The sequence below is a fragment of the Callospermophilus lateralis genome, chromosome 16, assembly GCF_048772815.1.
Source record: "Callospermophilus lateralis isolate mCalLat2 chromosome 16, mCalLat2.hap1, whole genome shotgun sequence".
NCBI lineage: Eukaryota > Metazoa > Chordata > Mammalia > Rodentia > Sciuridae > Callospermophilus > Callospermophilus lateralis.
In genome coordinates, this window is record NC_135320.1 from 91782637 (window position 1) to 91798728 (window position 16092).

Below are 16092 nucleotides of genomic sequence, written 5' to 3' on the forward strand. Positions count from 1 at the left end.
GTCCCTCTCGTTTTGTGGGCTAGGTCTAGGGCGCGAGCACTGACAGCCATCAGCACACTCCACTGGCACTGCCCACCTGCTGGTGCTTGTTCCAGCCTCAGGAGCTCTGTGCCGGGGGTCTGTCTCTGGGCCTTGCCTGGTTCTGTGGTTTAGTCCCTCCATCTGCACCTCTCTGTACACCTCCACCCCCCGTCACGGCACAGCAGAGACTCTCACCACTTCTGCCCAGCACCACAGCTCCCTGGCTCCTTCCTTCTCTGCATTCACAGCCAGTGAACAACTCCATGGAGCACTCAGCATGCCATGGCACCCAGGGCTCCACACAACCAGTCTGAATGATCCATTCCCTCTAAAGTCACACTGCAGCTGTGCTGCTCTGGGTGGTCCTGTGCCCACCTGTCCCAGTGACCCTCCCTGGAAACCTTCCCCTCATCTTGCAACACAAATGTGAGACCTCCCATAGCTGGAAAAGGGACCCACCTTCTCTTCTTCCCTCTGCAGCTTAGCACTGTGTGGAGGGCAGGCTGGGGCTTCAAGTGGCACCAGCCCAAGGACATTGCTGGCTGTGCCTCTCCCAGGACACACCTCAAGTCTTAAATCTGCATTCTCTTGGGCCCCTACACAGCCCACTTTACTCAGGAAAAAAAGATCCAAGTATCACACAAATAAAGAAAAATGGCCACAGTCAGTGTGTTCGGAAGAAGGGTGGGTGGGTGCCCCTCTTCCTGAAGCCTGCACCATACAGCACAGCCATGACCTTGAAATTGTAACCTTGACCACAGATCAAACTTGGCACCCAAATGTGACCACAATGGGTCTTCCTTCCTCCCACCCCTCCAGCCTGCATAACGGCTCACACACTGCTGAAAACTCACACTGGCCCTGCCCACTGCTCGATCCATCCCTGCCTTCCCAAGGTCCTGGCTGACTGCACCGCCTGTCCCCCCTGCAGGGCACCATGCATGTCTTTCAGCCACAACTTGGGAGATGGAGCTCTCCCTAGAAACTCAGAGCGCACGCTGTGGGCCCAGCCCCACCTCAATAACCAAGCTCAGGGTCATCTCAGAGCTTTCCTTACAGACTTGTGGCTATGGGGACCCTCACCCTAGGGCACAGGGGCAGGGGTTTTCTAGGCCACAAGCATTGCTCCATCAACAGAGAGTGGTGGCCAGAAAACTCTCATTGACACGGATGCCATGGAGGCCCCAGAGACACAAACTCCCCTCACACTGAGCTCACTCCAGAAGCCCAGCACAGCACTGACCTGCAGGCTGGAGGAAGACTCAGAGCCTGCCACAGGAAGGGGCCCAGATAAAACCCATGGAAAGAACCAGGGAAAGAGTCTACCCCGAGGATGGCACACATCATTCCTGACAGGGTCCCCTAGAAAGACCACAGTAGCTGACACCTCTGCTCACCTTTATAAGGATTGAAATCCAATAAAAATCATAGCCAAGCATGCAGAAGGTGGAGATGACCAAAAGCCAGGCGGACTGGAGCAATGGCACATGCTTCTAATCCCAGTGACTCAGGAGGCTGGGTCAGGATTGCAAGCTTAAGGCCAGCCTGGGTAACTAAACAAAACCCCAGCAACTTAGCAACTTCCCAAAACAGCAAAGTAGCACCAAATACTGCTGCACATTATGGCCCCCTGAGGTAGAAGGCACTCATCACCATCAGGGAATGAGAGAACTCAGGAAAATGCAGAATCATACAGAAGGGCACTGTAAACACATGGACGGCCCCACCAAAGAGGCCCAAATGCCCACTGCACAGACCTGGGGCTCTGTGCTCCATGTGAAGGTGAACAGGCACAGCTGGCCCTGCTCCTTAAGCTGAAGCCCTGGCAGAAACCCCCAGACATGGCACTCATGCTCACAGCAGCAGAACACCTGGGACAAGCAGGGGCCATCCAGGCGCCCATACCCAGCACATCAGCCCACAACGCACGATCTGAGGAACTGGGCACGGCATGAGGTGGGGCTCCCTGTGAGGTTCATGAGCAAACAAAGCTGACAATGATGGTGGCAGGTCCCCGCTGGCGGGACCAGTCCACAAAATTGACCATAGGACAGAAGAAGAAACCTCACCTTCCCACATCGGCAGCCCTGACCTCCCCTAGCAGCCAAGAGGAGGGCCTGCGTGGATGGGGTGGAGGAGCCACAGGAGGCCTGCGTGGCTGCAAGGCCAGGTGGGGCAGAGCACAGGTGCCTGGAAGCCCACCGGTGAGCCCCATCCAGGGTGCATGCACCAGCCAGCAAGGGTGGCACTCAGGTTGGCCGCGACACCCAAGCCTGCTATATCCCCTGAGGAGGATCCACTGCCACTCTCAGCAAAGAGCAGGTTAGCCCCTAGGAATGCTCACACCTCACTGAGATGAAAACCAGGCTCTCGCCAGGCGCTTTTGGTTGCACACTCAACTCTGCAAGCCTCTGAGGGGCAGTCAAGGGAACAGATGGCTCCAGGCAGCAGGGGCTTGAGCAAGGAGACTGGACCACAGCCCAGAGTCCAGGTTTCTCTCACCCAGGGCAGGGCTCCTCAGAGAAGTGGCAAATTCCAGGCCTGGGGCAGGGAATACGAAGGGGCCCTGACCCCAAAGAAGGGGTATGTCCCAAGTCACGGGAGCCCCAGTGATTAGAGCCAGGACACAGGACAGTTCCCGGGATGGAAGAGTTGGATCAGTGTCGGTGTTCAGATGGAGGCAGACAACTCCCCACAGAGAAGTCCCAGTAACTTGCATACAGAGGCCCGTCCTCCCCTCAGGGAGCCCACACACAGTCCCCACCCGAGTGGTGGGCTCCCTCTGAGGAGCATGATAGAGGGGAAGGAGCCGCTCAGAGGACCTTGGACAGCACAACCTCACCAGCACATCAACACTGGTGTCAACGGTGACAAGCCTGTTGACAACTGAGCTCTTGACACAGTGGGGCCATCCTCCCAAAGAAAAACATCAGACAAATTCAAACGGAGGGACATTCTGCAAAATACCTGGCTAGTCCTCCTCAGAAGTGCCAAAGTCATAAAAAACTGGGAAAGTCTAACTGGGCCCAGTGGCCCACCCTGTAATCCCAGCGACCTGGGAAGCTGAAGCAAGAGGATCTCAAGTTGGAGGCTAGCCTCAGCAACTTAGTGGGTCTCTGTGTCAAAAGAAAAAAATAAAAAGGGCTGGGGGTGTAGCTCAGTGGTAGAGAGCTCCTGGGTTCAATCCACAGTATTAAAACAAAAACAAAACCCAGGAAGGCCTAATGAACCATCCCAGTCCAGTGGAGATCACGGAGACACGGCGAACACGTGCCAGATGGGATCTGAAGACAGGAGGGGCTTTGGTGAGAACTAGGAAGGAACACTGAATAGAGGTGCAGATTTCAGCTGAGGACGACAGACCAGTGTGGGCTAGGGGTCTGCCACACACCCAGAGTCACAGCCATCAGAGCTGTGCAGGGGGCCAAAAGGCCCCTGGTGGGGCTGGGGTTATGGCTCAGTGGTAGAGTGCTAACCTAGCATGTGTGAGGCATTGGGTTTGATCCTCAGCACCATATAAAAATAAATGAACAGGGGTTGGGGTTGTGGCTCAGAGGTAGAGCACTCGCCTAGTACGCGTGAGGCACTGGGTTCAATCCTCAACACCACATAAAAATAAAAAAATAAAAAAATAAAAACAAAGATATCGTGTCCACCTATAACTAAAAAATAAATATTTAAAAACAAATAAATAAATAAACAAACAAAATAAAGATATTGTGTCCATCTGCAACTAAAAAGAAATAAAAATTTAAAAATGCCCCTAGCACTACCTTGGCAAATGCCACTCAACCCAACATTCTTCAAATAAAAGGATAATTTTTAAAAAGTAAGCAATGTCCATACTTTAAAATGTTAATTTTACATCCTGCAGAATACACATCGAGGACAGTGTGCCTCATTTCGTACCTAGGGTAGGGGCTACATGGGCTGTGTCCCCTTGCTGTGGGGACAGAGACAAGGAGCACGGCTGTGGGAGCCTCCCAGGAAGACTCCTCCTCTTCTGACAGGCACCTGAAGCACCTGCACTGCCCCAGGCCAGGGGGAACTCAGGAGCCAGGACAGCCCACAGGGCTCCTGTGCACCAGAGGCAGGGAGGACCCAGGGAGCAGCCAGAGCATAGGGCCAGGATGGCATGCACACGCTCATGTGAGGGTGGGACTGTGGCTTTGCAGTCCTAAAGCTGTGTCCTCCCCTGTGGCCAACGGTGGAGACATCCAAGATGAACTCAGACCTGCTGATGCCTCTGAGGGAGATTTAAGGACCCCAGGTGCATCCAGATGCCCGAGGGGTAGGGCTGTCAAGCCCGCTCCTCCAAAAGACTCGGCAGGCAGAGGAGCATGAGCAGCCCTCAGAAGCCGAAACACACTGAAGCTCCACATACGCAAGGCACACATGTGTCACCCTTGCCTTAGAGACTGGCCCCTGCTTCTGGTTACCTGGCTGCTGACTGAATTTGCAGCACATTCAGCCAACATGAGTGCCACCACTCCCAAGGTCCTGACCCATACACTGAGTGCTAACCCTTCAGCCCCCTGGCTGCACAGGGAGGCGACTGTGGGCCTTTCTCACTGGCCATACTGCAGGCTGAGCAATGTGGGCTGGGAGAGAGCTTCCTGGCTGTGAAGACAGGCCAATGGCAAAAGATGCCACCAAGTGAGGTACTGAGCAACTCAGTGAGACCCTGCCTCTAATAAAATACAAAACAGGCCTGGGGATGTGGCTCAGTGACCAACTGCCTTTGAATTCAATCCCTGGTACCAAAAATAAATAATGCAACCAAAAGTGCATGGGGATTGGCCATCTCCTGTGACCACCACAGTAATTTGAGTGGCCTTTAGTTGCCTCTGTAGGTCTTTGTGTTGACCATAAGGCCAACTTCTGCCAATGACTGAGGCAGAAGTGAACAATGTATAGAGTCTCAGGGTACACTGAAGGGGTCCCTTCATTTCCAGGGATATCCATGGGCTGCAGCTGTGGCCAGAGGCATATGGTCTCCAGCCTCCCCTGCAGACGCTGCATCCTGGAAGATGGTCTAATCCTGTCTCTGTCGGCACAGACCGAGGTGGGCAGTGACAATTGTAACCAAAGAACACCTAGCAGGTCTGCTGGGGCGTCCAAGAAGACGATTCATTGGCAGTGATGTGAAAATAGATGTGGTGGAGGCTGGGGTGCCTGCGGCAGAGACTCGAAGGACCAGGTTCTTGCTGCCTGCCCAGACTTGGTGACCAGGTTCTCCTGGCTAGTTTGAAGGGAGCAAGGCGGAAGCTTCTAGATAGATGGGTGGAGCATTTCCAGGAAAGAAGGTGACAGAGGAGGGGGTGGGGAAGGCGAGGCAAGGTTTTTGGCAGCACTGTGTAGGGTCTGGGGCCAGAACTTGGGGAGCATACCAATGACAGATCAAGGGTGAATGTGATAAGAACCAATGCCACTGCCTGGGCTCAGTGTCCCTTGGCCCTGGGATGCTGGCAGGGGCTGCCCTCATGGTTCCACTTCACTCCTTGAGGCTGCTACTCTCACTTTCTCTCCTAGCCAGTGGTAGATTTTACCAGAACAAAGTTGGGATACTCCCTAGAGAATCTGAATACAGAGAAGCTTTCAAAGCACACTGCTGACATTCTGAGTCTTAAAAGCAGCAATAACAATTCTTATTTTTCTTTAAAATGTGAATATAATGCACTAACCATGACTTGACAGAGAACAGGTTTTGTTCCCTTTTTAGTGCACTCCTGTGCACAAGTGGCAAGAGCCGGCTTTTCAAAGGCATATTCTTGGTATCTCCTGGGGATGGCATTCAGCCAGGATCCTGAGAAAACAGAGGCAGGCAAAAGTGTAGAGAACACTGGGCCCCAGGGAGTCACTGCCCAAACAGGTATGGGCAGGACCCAGACATCCAAGGCAAGGGACTTCAGAACTCAGAGGGGTACCAAGTCTGGGGAGGCCCCAGGAACTCTGGCTGGAGCTGGACCTTAAGGATAGGGAGGGACCCAGCTGGTGGCTGTGGCATGTGCAGGTTGTGGTCTGGGACTGCTCATCTCTCCTCATGGGCAAGGGGGGGTATCAGCACTATGGATTGAAGAACATGCATCCTGTCCTGGGGCTGTAGTCTGGTCCAGTTGAGCATCGGGTCAGTGGGGGCTGCCAGTCCCCCAGGCCAAGGGGACTGCACAGAGAAAGGGCATTGTCACTAGGTGGTGACAGATAAACTGTGCCAAACTAAGCAGGTAAGGAGAGCGTAACTGGCAGCTGTGCAACTGCCCAAGGAGTTTCGGGGCTTCACCACCAGTGGGGACTGGACCCTGTAAGCGGGAAATGGCTGAAGTTTGGTAGTCTCCTGCTGCCCTGATCTGAGCAGTGTTTGAGAAGACTTATTTGGTGAGAACATTTATGATGAACTGCACAGGGAAAAAATCATTTGGTAAGGAAGGTGGAAGGTAAGAGAAGCAGCAATCCCTGGCCCTACAGGACAGCAGGAAACAGGTCCTCTCCAGCAATCCCTTGGGTGCTGATGCAAAAGGACCCTTCACAATGCTCCTGTTCTGGAGATGTCGACTTTCAGATAATGACCTGTCTAGACAAATGTTTCCAGAATGACTTCAGTGAATGCCAAATACATACCAGGCAAAAATCACCAGGTGAGACAGGCACATTCCCTACTCCCCAGACTCCAACAATGCAGTGTCAAGGCCCCTTGACAGGGGAAAGGAGAGTCTCAGCAACAGTGCTGGGACAGGCAGACACCCCTGCAGAAAAGTGAAGGTAACCCACTTTAGGCCACGAACAAAAGAGTGAAGACTGGGTCAAGGATGCAACACAATAGCTAAAATCATAAAACTTAGAAGAGGGTACATTTTCATGACCTGGGGGCTGGTATTGGATTAGACTACGACACCAAAAACACAAGCAGCAAGAGAAGCAGCAGATGCACTGAACCCAACAGAGATGAGCCTCCACTACAGACCACCACCACCACATGAACACAGCCACGCACCAGGAGTGCACACGTGCCACCATCTGTGACAAGGACTCAAATCCAAAGCATTGAAATCACATGTGCAGCCAGGCCTGGTGGTGCACACCTGTAGTCCCAGCAACTCAGGAGGCTGAGGAGGATTGCAAATTCAAACCAGCCTCAGCAAATTAGTGAGGCCCTGAAATGAAAAAAAATCAAAAGAGCTAGGGATGTGGCTCAGTAGTAGAGCTCTCCTGGGTTTGAGCTCCACTACCAAAATAAACAAACAACACAACAAAGAAGAACTTTTACAATACAATAATAAAGAGATACATAACGCTTGGGGATGGGGTGTGGCTCTGTGGTAGAAGGCATGCTTAGTGTGTGTGAGGCTCTCAGTTCCATCCCCAGGACAAACACAAAAAATAGAAAAAACAGCCAAAACACCATCAGCCACTGCTGACCTGCCTGTCACTCTGCAGCATATGGGGGATGTGGGGCACTACAGGAAGACCAGCTCACTGAGGAGCTGGGCCAGACCCACTGTGCTCTAGGGAACTGCCTCCATCAGGTAGTGAAGCCTGTACATGACAGAGGTCAACAGAGTCAAACAGGAGCTTAAGCAGCCCCAGCTCCTCAAAGACACCCAGGAAGTGGTCAGAGGATGTGGAGGTCACAGGTCAAGGAAAGGCAGTCTTTAATAATGATGCTGGGATAGCTGCAGCAGTTTGGAAAACAAAGAGCCAGGTCCACACCTCACTCAAGGTTAAACCCAAATGGATCTAAGACATAAGGGCAAAAATGGAACTCTGGGGTCAGGGCAGCTCAGTGTGGAGTACATGCCTCCTTGGACCACAGGGCCCTAGGTTCAACCCCAGGACCACCCCCCCCAAAACAGAACTGCCAGCACCACCATCAAACAAACTGTAACCCAATGTCGGGATGGAGGGGACTAAAACTCCAGACACGCTGGAAGATGAATCTGGCACGTTCAACTGCATAAGAACTACACAAGAAAAAAATGCCATGAGTAAAGCAGAAAAGATTCTGCTTTTTGGACAAATTAGTGGAAACATATGGAATATGAATTATAAAGGGCTCATATCCTTGGTATACAGAACAGAGCACAAATAAAAACTCCACAGGAAAAGGAGAGAAAGAGTATGTCGCAGGGTGAAGCGTGATACACAGTACATCTCTGCCGGCCTCGTCAGTCATAAGATGCTACCAGCAGAGGCCCCAGCAGAGCTGCCCGTGGGAGGCACGCTGGACTGGCAGGTGCAGTGCACAGGCCCTATGTGGGCCGTGGCAGCACCATGCTTCACAGGTGTTCCTCGTCAGAAGTTCACCAGAAGATCCATCTCCAAAAGGAGCCATGCTACCCAGGAACAGGCTGCTTCTGCAGCAGCGCATGTGACTGCACAGGCCCAGCTGAACAAATTCTGGGAAACACACAACACTGGCCTGGGAAGCTGCAGTAATGGAGGATAGTTGTGATGGTGAGAGGCAATGACTTACAGGAAGTTGCTAAGGACTGTGTGGGGAACACAGAGACAATTTTTTTTTTTTTTTGGTACTTGGGATTGGATTAAACCCAGAAGCGCTTATCCACTGACATCCACACCCCTTTTTATTTTTTTATTGAGACAGGGTCTTGCTAAGTCGCTGAAGCTGGCCTTGAACTTGTGATCCTCCTACCTCAGCCTCTCTTACACAAATGCTGGGACTGCATTTATATAGGAATGAGGGGAAAGTTGGAAACCACACCAACAGTAGCTCTTCTTCTTCTTTCTTTTTTTTTTTTTTTTTTTAATATTTATCATTTTGTAGGTATAGTTGGACACAATGACTTTATTTTATTTACTTACTTTTATATGGTGCTGAGGATTGAACCCAGGGCCTCGCACGTGCTAGGTGAGTGCTCAACCACTGAGCTACTACCCCAGCCTCACCAACAGTTCTTACAAACAGAAACCAAGTAGGTAAATGAGGTCCTGATGAGTATACCTTATAGATTAATTTGTAACCCTACCTCTCTTATTGAATGTTCTATTTAAGAATGGATGACAATCATGTTTAAAAGGGTTGGGGTCACAAAAGACAGGGAGAGGCTGTAGAAATCATGCAGGTCAGAAAAGTCTAAAAACACAGAAGCCAGAAGAAAATCCGTTAAGGAACCCTGCACTGCACAGGGTCAGGGAGTGCTGCCAAGGACAGCAGAGAATCGGCTGGCACAGGGCTGACAGCAGGGGATATCAGAGTGTGTGTCAACACCACATCTGCTCATCCTGGCAAGTGTCCTGGCTCAAGGACAGGTTATCTAGGGGACACACACTCAAGGGCCAGGGGCCTAAGAAATGGACCTGCTCCAGAATGACTCAGAAAAAGGGACTGAGCAATTAATACTAAGAGCAGGTGATGGGGCCAAGGCATATGAGGTTCCCCAGATTGTTCTTATTCTTGTAACTTTTCGGTAAGCGTGCAATATTTCCTAATAAAAAGCTGAAAATTAGGAAAATGAAAATAATGAACTAAGGCTATTGCGTCTATGTGGACCAATGCCTACAGAAAGGCCTGGGGAACCATGCTCAGCACAGGGGCTCCCATGTGGGGCATGTGGCCTCTGTAGTGGGCAAGGCAGCAGTGAGAGGCTGTGGTAGATAAAGCAGGACTCCCACAGGCAGGCACCGGTCAGCCCTGGCAAAGCCTTGTGAGGAGCTGTGCAGGCGCCTAGGACCTGGAGAATGAGCATGACCCCCCTGAAGTCCTGCACCCACCTCCCCAAGAACTCTTCCTTCCCACTCACCTGAGGCCAGGAATGCTCAGGTGTACACAGTGCTTCCTTACCTGGTGCTGGATCCTGGGATCCTGGACTCCTGCCCGTCAACATGATGGCTTCTACATTCATAGTCCTGGGTCTGGGACATCGCGCTCAGGTCTTGAGCACCGAGGTGGACAGATGTCACAGGGTCATCAGGACGCCTTCTCCAGCATCATATAGGAAGGGGCCGCTCTACAAGAGAGAAGTGTCTAAGCACCGATGTAGAAAAACTGTACGACCATGACAATCCAGCCCTCAAGGCCAAGTGGGCTCCCAGGGCCTAGAGCTCCCTGACCAGCCAAACCCCTAGAAGCCTCCTTGTGCCCAGCCCCTCCTTGGCAATGGGGAGACCTCCTGCCAGCTGCCCACTGGAGGGGCTGCAGGACCATGAATTCTGCTGGGCTCCCACTGGCACCTGACATCCAAGCCTTCACGTCCTCAGCTGTGAACACGGACACTGCCACTCAGGTGGACAGCACAGCAGACATGTGCAGTGCACAGCACGGCTCTGCACCGGCAGCACACCACGTGCACATGGATCACACGGATCTGGTTTGTGATGGAGGAGGGCTCTCGCACAAGGCTGCACTGGCCAGATACACACATGAAAAAATGGGCCTGGACCCCACACTCAGCCTAGGTACAAAGTCCAACTATAGAAACGACTGGCTTTGGGGACAGGAGGAATATTAGTGCTTGAACCCAAGGGCACTGCGTCACTTCTCAGTCCGGGTCTTGCTAAGTGGCCTGGAATGGCCTAGAGCTAGGATCCTCCTGTCTCAGCCTCCTGAGCAGCTGGATCATGGGCTGACACCACATGTAAGCTAACAATACAGCTTTTGGAGGACAAGAAAATCTTCCAGTCCTGACTCACACAGGAATCCCATGGACTGCCTCCAATCAAGTAGAACAGCTGTTACAAAAAAACCCCAAGTCCGTGATGACTGCACCAAAGACCAAATCCAGAACACACAAAAGTTCCTACCAATAAGCAAGACAAAAGGCAGAGGGGCCTATAGGAAATGTGAGTAACTCTGCCCTCAGGACAATGCTAACTGAAAGCACAAGAGCCTCCAATCCTGGAGCGGCAGCATCTCCTAAGCTGAACACACCTGCCCACCTATCCCCTGGCTCTGCCTCCTCTGTGGAGGCTGCAGAGGTATGTGCAGGGCTCTTGGCACCTGGGCTAGCATCTGTTACCAGCAGCACTCTGCCCGACAGCCAAGGTGCCCAGACAAGCAGGACCCTCAGAGAACACAGCCTGATGTTCCTTGGCCCCACAATGGTTGCCATGAGCCTCCCAGGCCTGAGGCCAGGGAAGAGAGCCACACATAACTGAACCTGATTCTCTTTTACAAAGTTCAGAACCCATCAAGGGCAAACACTGCTGCTAGAAATCAGGCAGTGACAGGGACTTTGGCACTGCCAGCTCAAGCCAGGGCTGCTATGTGGGGCACAGAGCTATTTGCCCCTCATGTTTTCCCACAGGCGTGCCCCACAGGAACAAGCCCGTGGCAGTGCAGAGCAGGGACATCACTGTGGGGTTTATCACCTTGCTCCCTGCACACCTGGGGCTGGCGAGGGCTGGGAGAGGCAGAGCCAGCATAAACCTTTATGCCCCCAGTCCCCTGTGGAGTAGAGGCCAGGCTAGGCCCACTCGGCCCACTCAGGCATGGGTGGCGATCCCTCTCCAGCCTTCTTACACCACCAGAATAACAACACACCATTCATTCAAATTCAGAGGACTAGGAATGCTATTTTTATTTATTGGTTGTTTGCTTTTAGGAATGCTATTTTTAAACATATAATTCAAATTTTCCTAATTTCTTGAGAAAATAGGAGAAACTTGAGTGGTTTCCACGTTTTAAAAGAGTAAAATGGCAGTGTTAGTGAAAATTGGAAACACTGACAACTATTTGCCAGAGCCCAAAGCACTTCAGACCCACCCCTTCCACCTGCACCTTTCTTCCTTCAAGCCCAGCCCGCAGCACTGGCAGTGGGGGCCCAGATCTCCTCTGCCTGTCCTTCTACGTGGATCCCAGCATCCTTTCCAGACAGCCCTCTGCAGTTGGGGCACCGGGCACTGGTGACCCCAAAATGCTATAGGCAATGTCAGCCTTCAAAATGTGCCCTTAGCTCTTGAGGGTGTTTGTCTTTGTATTCCCACACAAATTTCAGGAATAGCTTCTCAGTCTGCATCAGAGCCTGCTGGGTTCAGCTGGGTGGACAGAAATTCAAGCAGTCTTCTGAGGCCATGCAGGGCCTCTTTCCCCAGCTAGCAAGGTCTGCTTCCTTCCAGCAATGTCCTGTAGTTTCTACACACACCTAGTAAATGTACTCCTCAGTCAGCTTTCCTTCCTGCCTGCCTGCCTTCCTTCATTCCTTCCTTTCTTTAAGATGGGTTCTTGCTGTGTTGCTCAGGCTGATTTTGAACTGGGCTCAAGTGATCTTCCTGCCTCAGCCTTCTGAGTAGCTGGGACAATGGGCACCACTACCAGTCCTGGCATATCTGTGCTTCTTTTCTTTTGTGGTGCTGGGGATCTAACGCAGTCCTCACACATATTAGGCAAGTTCGCTACCACTGAGCTACATTCTCAGCCTTTCTATTTTTATGCCAAAAATTTAAAGACAACTTCCAGTTGTTTGCTGCTAGTACAGAAAGATGCTATTTATTTTTGCACTTTGGTGGTGTATCTATAACTTGCCAAACTCACCAGTCTAGTTGCTGTTCTGTGGTTTCAATCAGTTTTCTGCATAGATGATCACGTCGACAGAGAACCAAGACAGTTTCACTTCTTCAAGCCCGGATCCTTCTCCTTGGTCCTGTCGTATCACACTAGCAAGAACCTCCAGCATGATGCTGATGGAACTGGTGAGGGTGGGCACTGGCAGTACTGGAGAAGCATCCAGTCCTCCCCACTGAGAATGTGAGTGCAGCTTCTCGTAAATGCCTTTTGCCAGGTTCAGAGAGCTCCCTTGTGTTCCTGGTTTGTCAAGTTATTTAAGAACTCAGGAAAGGCTGGTGGATTTTGGAAAATATTTTTCTCTACTGAAATGATCACATGATTTTCCTTTTCTAATTTGATAAGTTGAATTCCACAGATTAGTTTTCTTTTTTCCCCCCATGGATTAGTTTTCTAACATCAAACCAACTGCACATTCCTTGGACAAAAACAGTCACGATGCAATTATCCTTTTCATATGTTCTTGGATTCAACTGGCAAAAAATTTTGTCAAGAATTTCTACGTCTGGGGCTTGGTAGAGGCTTGCCTAGCACATATGAGGCACAAGGTTCAATCCTCAGCATCACATAAAAATAAATAAATAAAACAAAGGCATTGTGCCCTGTCAACAACTAAAAAAATAAGTTTCTGAACCTGGTCTTTCTGTTCCTCCTGCAGTATCTCTGATAGTGTCAGGACAACACTGGCACGATCAAATGGGTAAAGACATATTCCCTCTTGTGGTTTTCTTGGGGACTTCCTAGTCTGTTTCTTTCCCAGTGTTTGTTAGAGTGCAGTGAAGCCACCTAGGCATGCAGCGTTCTGTGTGGGAAGGCTTCTGGCCAGGAGCCAATGTGCTCACACACAGGGCTGAGTGGTGTTCATGTGTCCTCTCAGGGAGCTGCAGGGCACAGGTCCTTCTCTGCCCCTTCACAATCAGCCTTCTGCAGGGATGCTGCATCCTTCCACACATCTTGTTACTTTTCCCTAACTTGTCTGGCTAAAACCTTAGTTTTGTTGGTCTCAAAAAGATAGTTTTGGGCCTCAATATTTTGTCTGTATTTCTGCTTTGATTAATTTCCACTTTGATCTTTATTTCATTTCCCCCTGCTTCTTTTGGATTTAATTTATTCTCCTTTTCTAGTTTCTTAAGGTGAAAGTAGAATTAATATTTTACACCCTTCAAAAAAAAAAAAAAATCCAGCTTAGGTATTAGGTCTTTAAAATCTTCCTCTGTGCTAGGTAAAGTGGTGCACACCTGGAATCCCAGTGGCTCAGAAGGGTGAGGGAGGAGGATTGCAAGTTCAAAGTCAGCCTCAGCAACTTACCAAGACCCCTGTCTCAAAAGAAAAAGAAAGAGTCTTCCTCTGCTCCAGCTCTGTCCTAATAGTTTTGATGAGCTACATCTTCGTCTTCATCTGATTGAAAAACCTTTTAGTTGCTTGACTTGTGAATTACACAGAAGTATGTCACTTAATAACTGCCAACTTTCCAGACATGTTTATTTTATTTTGGTACCAGGGATTGAAGTCAGGGGCACTCGACCACTGAGCCACATCCCACAACCCTATTTTGTATTTTATTTAGAGACAGGGTCTCACTGAGTTGCTTAACGCCTTGTTACTTGTGAGGTGTTTTTGAACTTGTGGTTCTCTTGTCTTAGCCTCCCCACCTTGCGTACGCCACAGCGCCCAGCTTGGTTTTTAATTTAGTTCCATTTTTTGGTCTTTGAAACTTATTTTAAATGATTTGGAGTTAAGTTTATTAAGATATTTTATGGCCCAGGAAAAGCCTATTTTGATGAATATTCACTGAATATTCATATTGATATTCAACATTCATTTTGACAAGAGTATCTACCCTCTTTCCCATCCATGTGCACTGGAAGAGTGTGCGCTTGTCGTAGAGCACTGCAGAGCCGGTGACGTTGCCTGGCTGACGGCAGCCACGAGTATCCTCTCTGGTTCTTCCACAACTGGCAGGCATTGCCAGTCCCTCTGACAGAACTGTGGGCTTATTTATCCTTGCGGTTCTGCTGGGTTTTGCTTCACGGATTTGTATCTCTGCTAACCCCTTTATTGTTATGAAATATCTTTATCCTGGTAGTTTTCTTGGCTCTGAAATCAGTATATTGGATGCTGCTACAGAAATTCCAACACACTTTCCATCAGTGCTAGACCCATGCACCTTTTGTCCTTCTCTCACTTTAGCCTATTTACGTCTTAAAAGTGGGTCAAATATCTGAGTGCTGATTTTCACATCATCTGACAGTCGGCTCTACTCCAGTGATGAGCCAGCTGCATTGGGGACTGGACATACAAGGTCTAAGCCCAACACCTTGCTGTTGGTTTTCTGCCCTTCTTGTCTGCCTTCCTTTGGATTGTCATGTGGTTCACCTTTATGCACACTGTTGACTTAGCAGGAATTCATTACTATCTTAGTGAACACCTTTGGGTTTGTGGTACTCATATCTATCATGGCCTTCAAGTCAAATAATATCACTTCAAATATAGGAGTCTATTATTTCTCCTCTCCTGGATTTTTTTTTCCTTCTGGTCCTATACTCTACTGCTACATGTTAAGCACCCCTCATTCTGCCACAATGCTATTCATCTTATTACAGGTCAAGCATCCCACATTCACCTGCGGTCACCACCCCATGTCCTCTACTCCCATGTGCACAACTCATATCCTCTTGGTCTCCTCTCGAGTCTGAGTTTTCCTGCTCTGCAGATGGGTCACTCCTGCCTCTGCAGGCGTGCCAGGGCCTCAGCCCACCTTTACATGGGAGGCTTGTGCATGGCAAGAGGCTTTTCTTTGGGGCTTTAGACACCAGTCTTCTTGTGCCTTATTTCTGACAGAAAGGTGTCATTGCCACATCTTCTCTCTTGGCCATGTGATGTCTTCTCTGCCTTCTCTCAAGCCGACTCTGTGACAGGTTCTAAGCAACTTGGTACACATGCTCTGTGTTGCTTCTGCACTTCGGTGTTGAGACATCAGATCTGGGTTTGGGGTCTCCATCGAGCTTGGTGCTTTGGGCCTCTTCCTGAGCTTCCGCACACAGCAGGCTCTGGACACCAGGGCAGCCCAGGGATGCTTGTTGTTTCCTCAGTGACTGTTCCGTGTGGACGGTGTCTCCACTCAACTTCAGGCTTGCTCTTCTTCCCGTCTACAATGTCTACTCTACCACCAACCCCACCAGGGTGCTCCATGCTTGGACATTCTGGGTCTGGGTCTAGTTCCATCTGGTGTCTCTAGACACCTTCTTAGTCTACATGTGAGATGTACAGTCTTTCTTCCAGAGGCCCTTGTCCAAACTATGACATCTATGTCAATTTTGATTAACTTTTCACTATAGCATGGGTCTATTTTCCTGAAAATACAATTTTGTTGGGTTCAAAGAAGGTAAAACTTGTCTCCCTGGATGGTTTTCTTTTTGCAGGGGAGATTTATCTGTTCTTCTTGTTTTTTGGGGATCTTTTATTCATGTCAGCTTGCACTTATGGGTACTCATTTCACACGCTGGGTTGTACTCCAGGGTGACTTGGGGTTCTGCCCCAAGTGCTAGCTTGTT

The 16092-nt window shown here is 50.1% G+C and overlaps 1 protein-coding gene across 2 annotated transcripts in view; it reads right to left on the reverse strand.

The window, feature by feature from the left end:
* The window catches only part of Arhgap39 (Rho GTPase activating protein 39), a 77951-nt gene that overhangs the window by 31747 nt on the left and 30112 nt on the right, over positions 1 to 16092 (reverse strand). For both annotated transcript variants that reach the window (XM_076835538.2, XM_076835536.2), the window contains exon 2: positions 9821 to 9986. In XM_076835538.2, the coding sequence (XP_076691653.1) occupies positions 9821 to 9900 (80 nt within the window). In that variant the 5' untranslated portion in view covers positions 9901 to 9986. The remainder of the gene's footprint in view (positions 1 to 9820; positions 9987 to 16092) is intronic.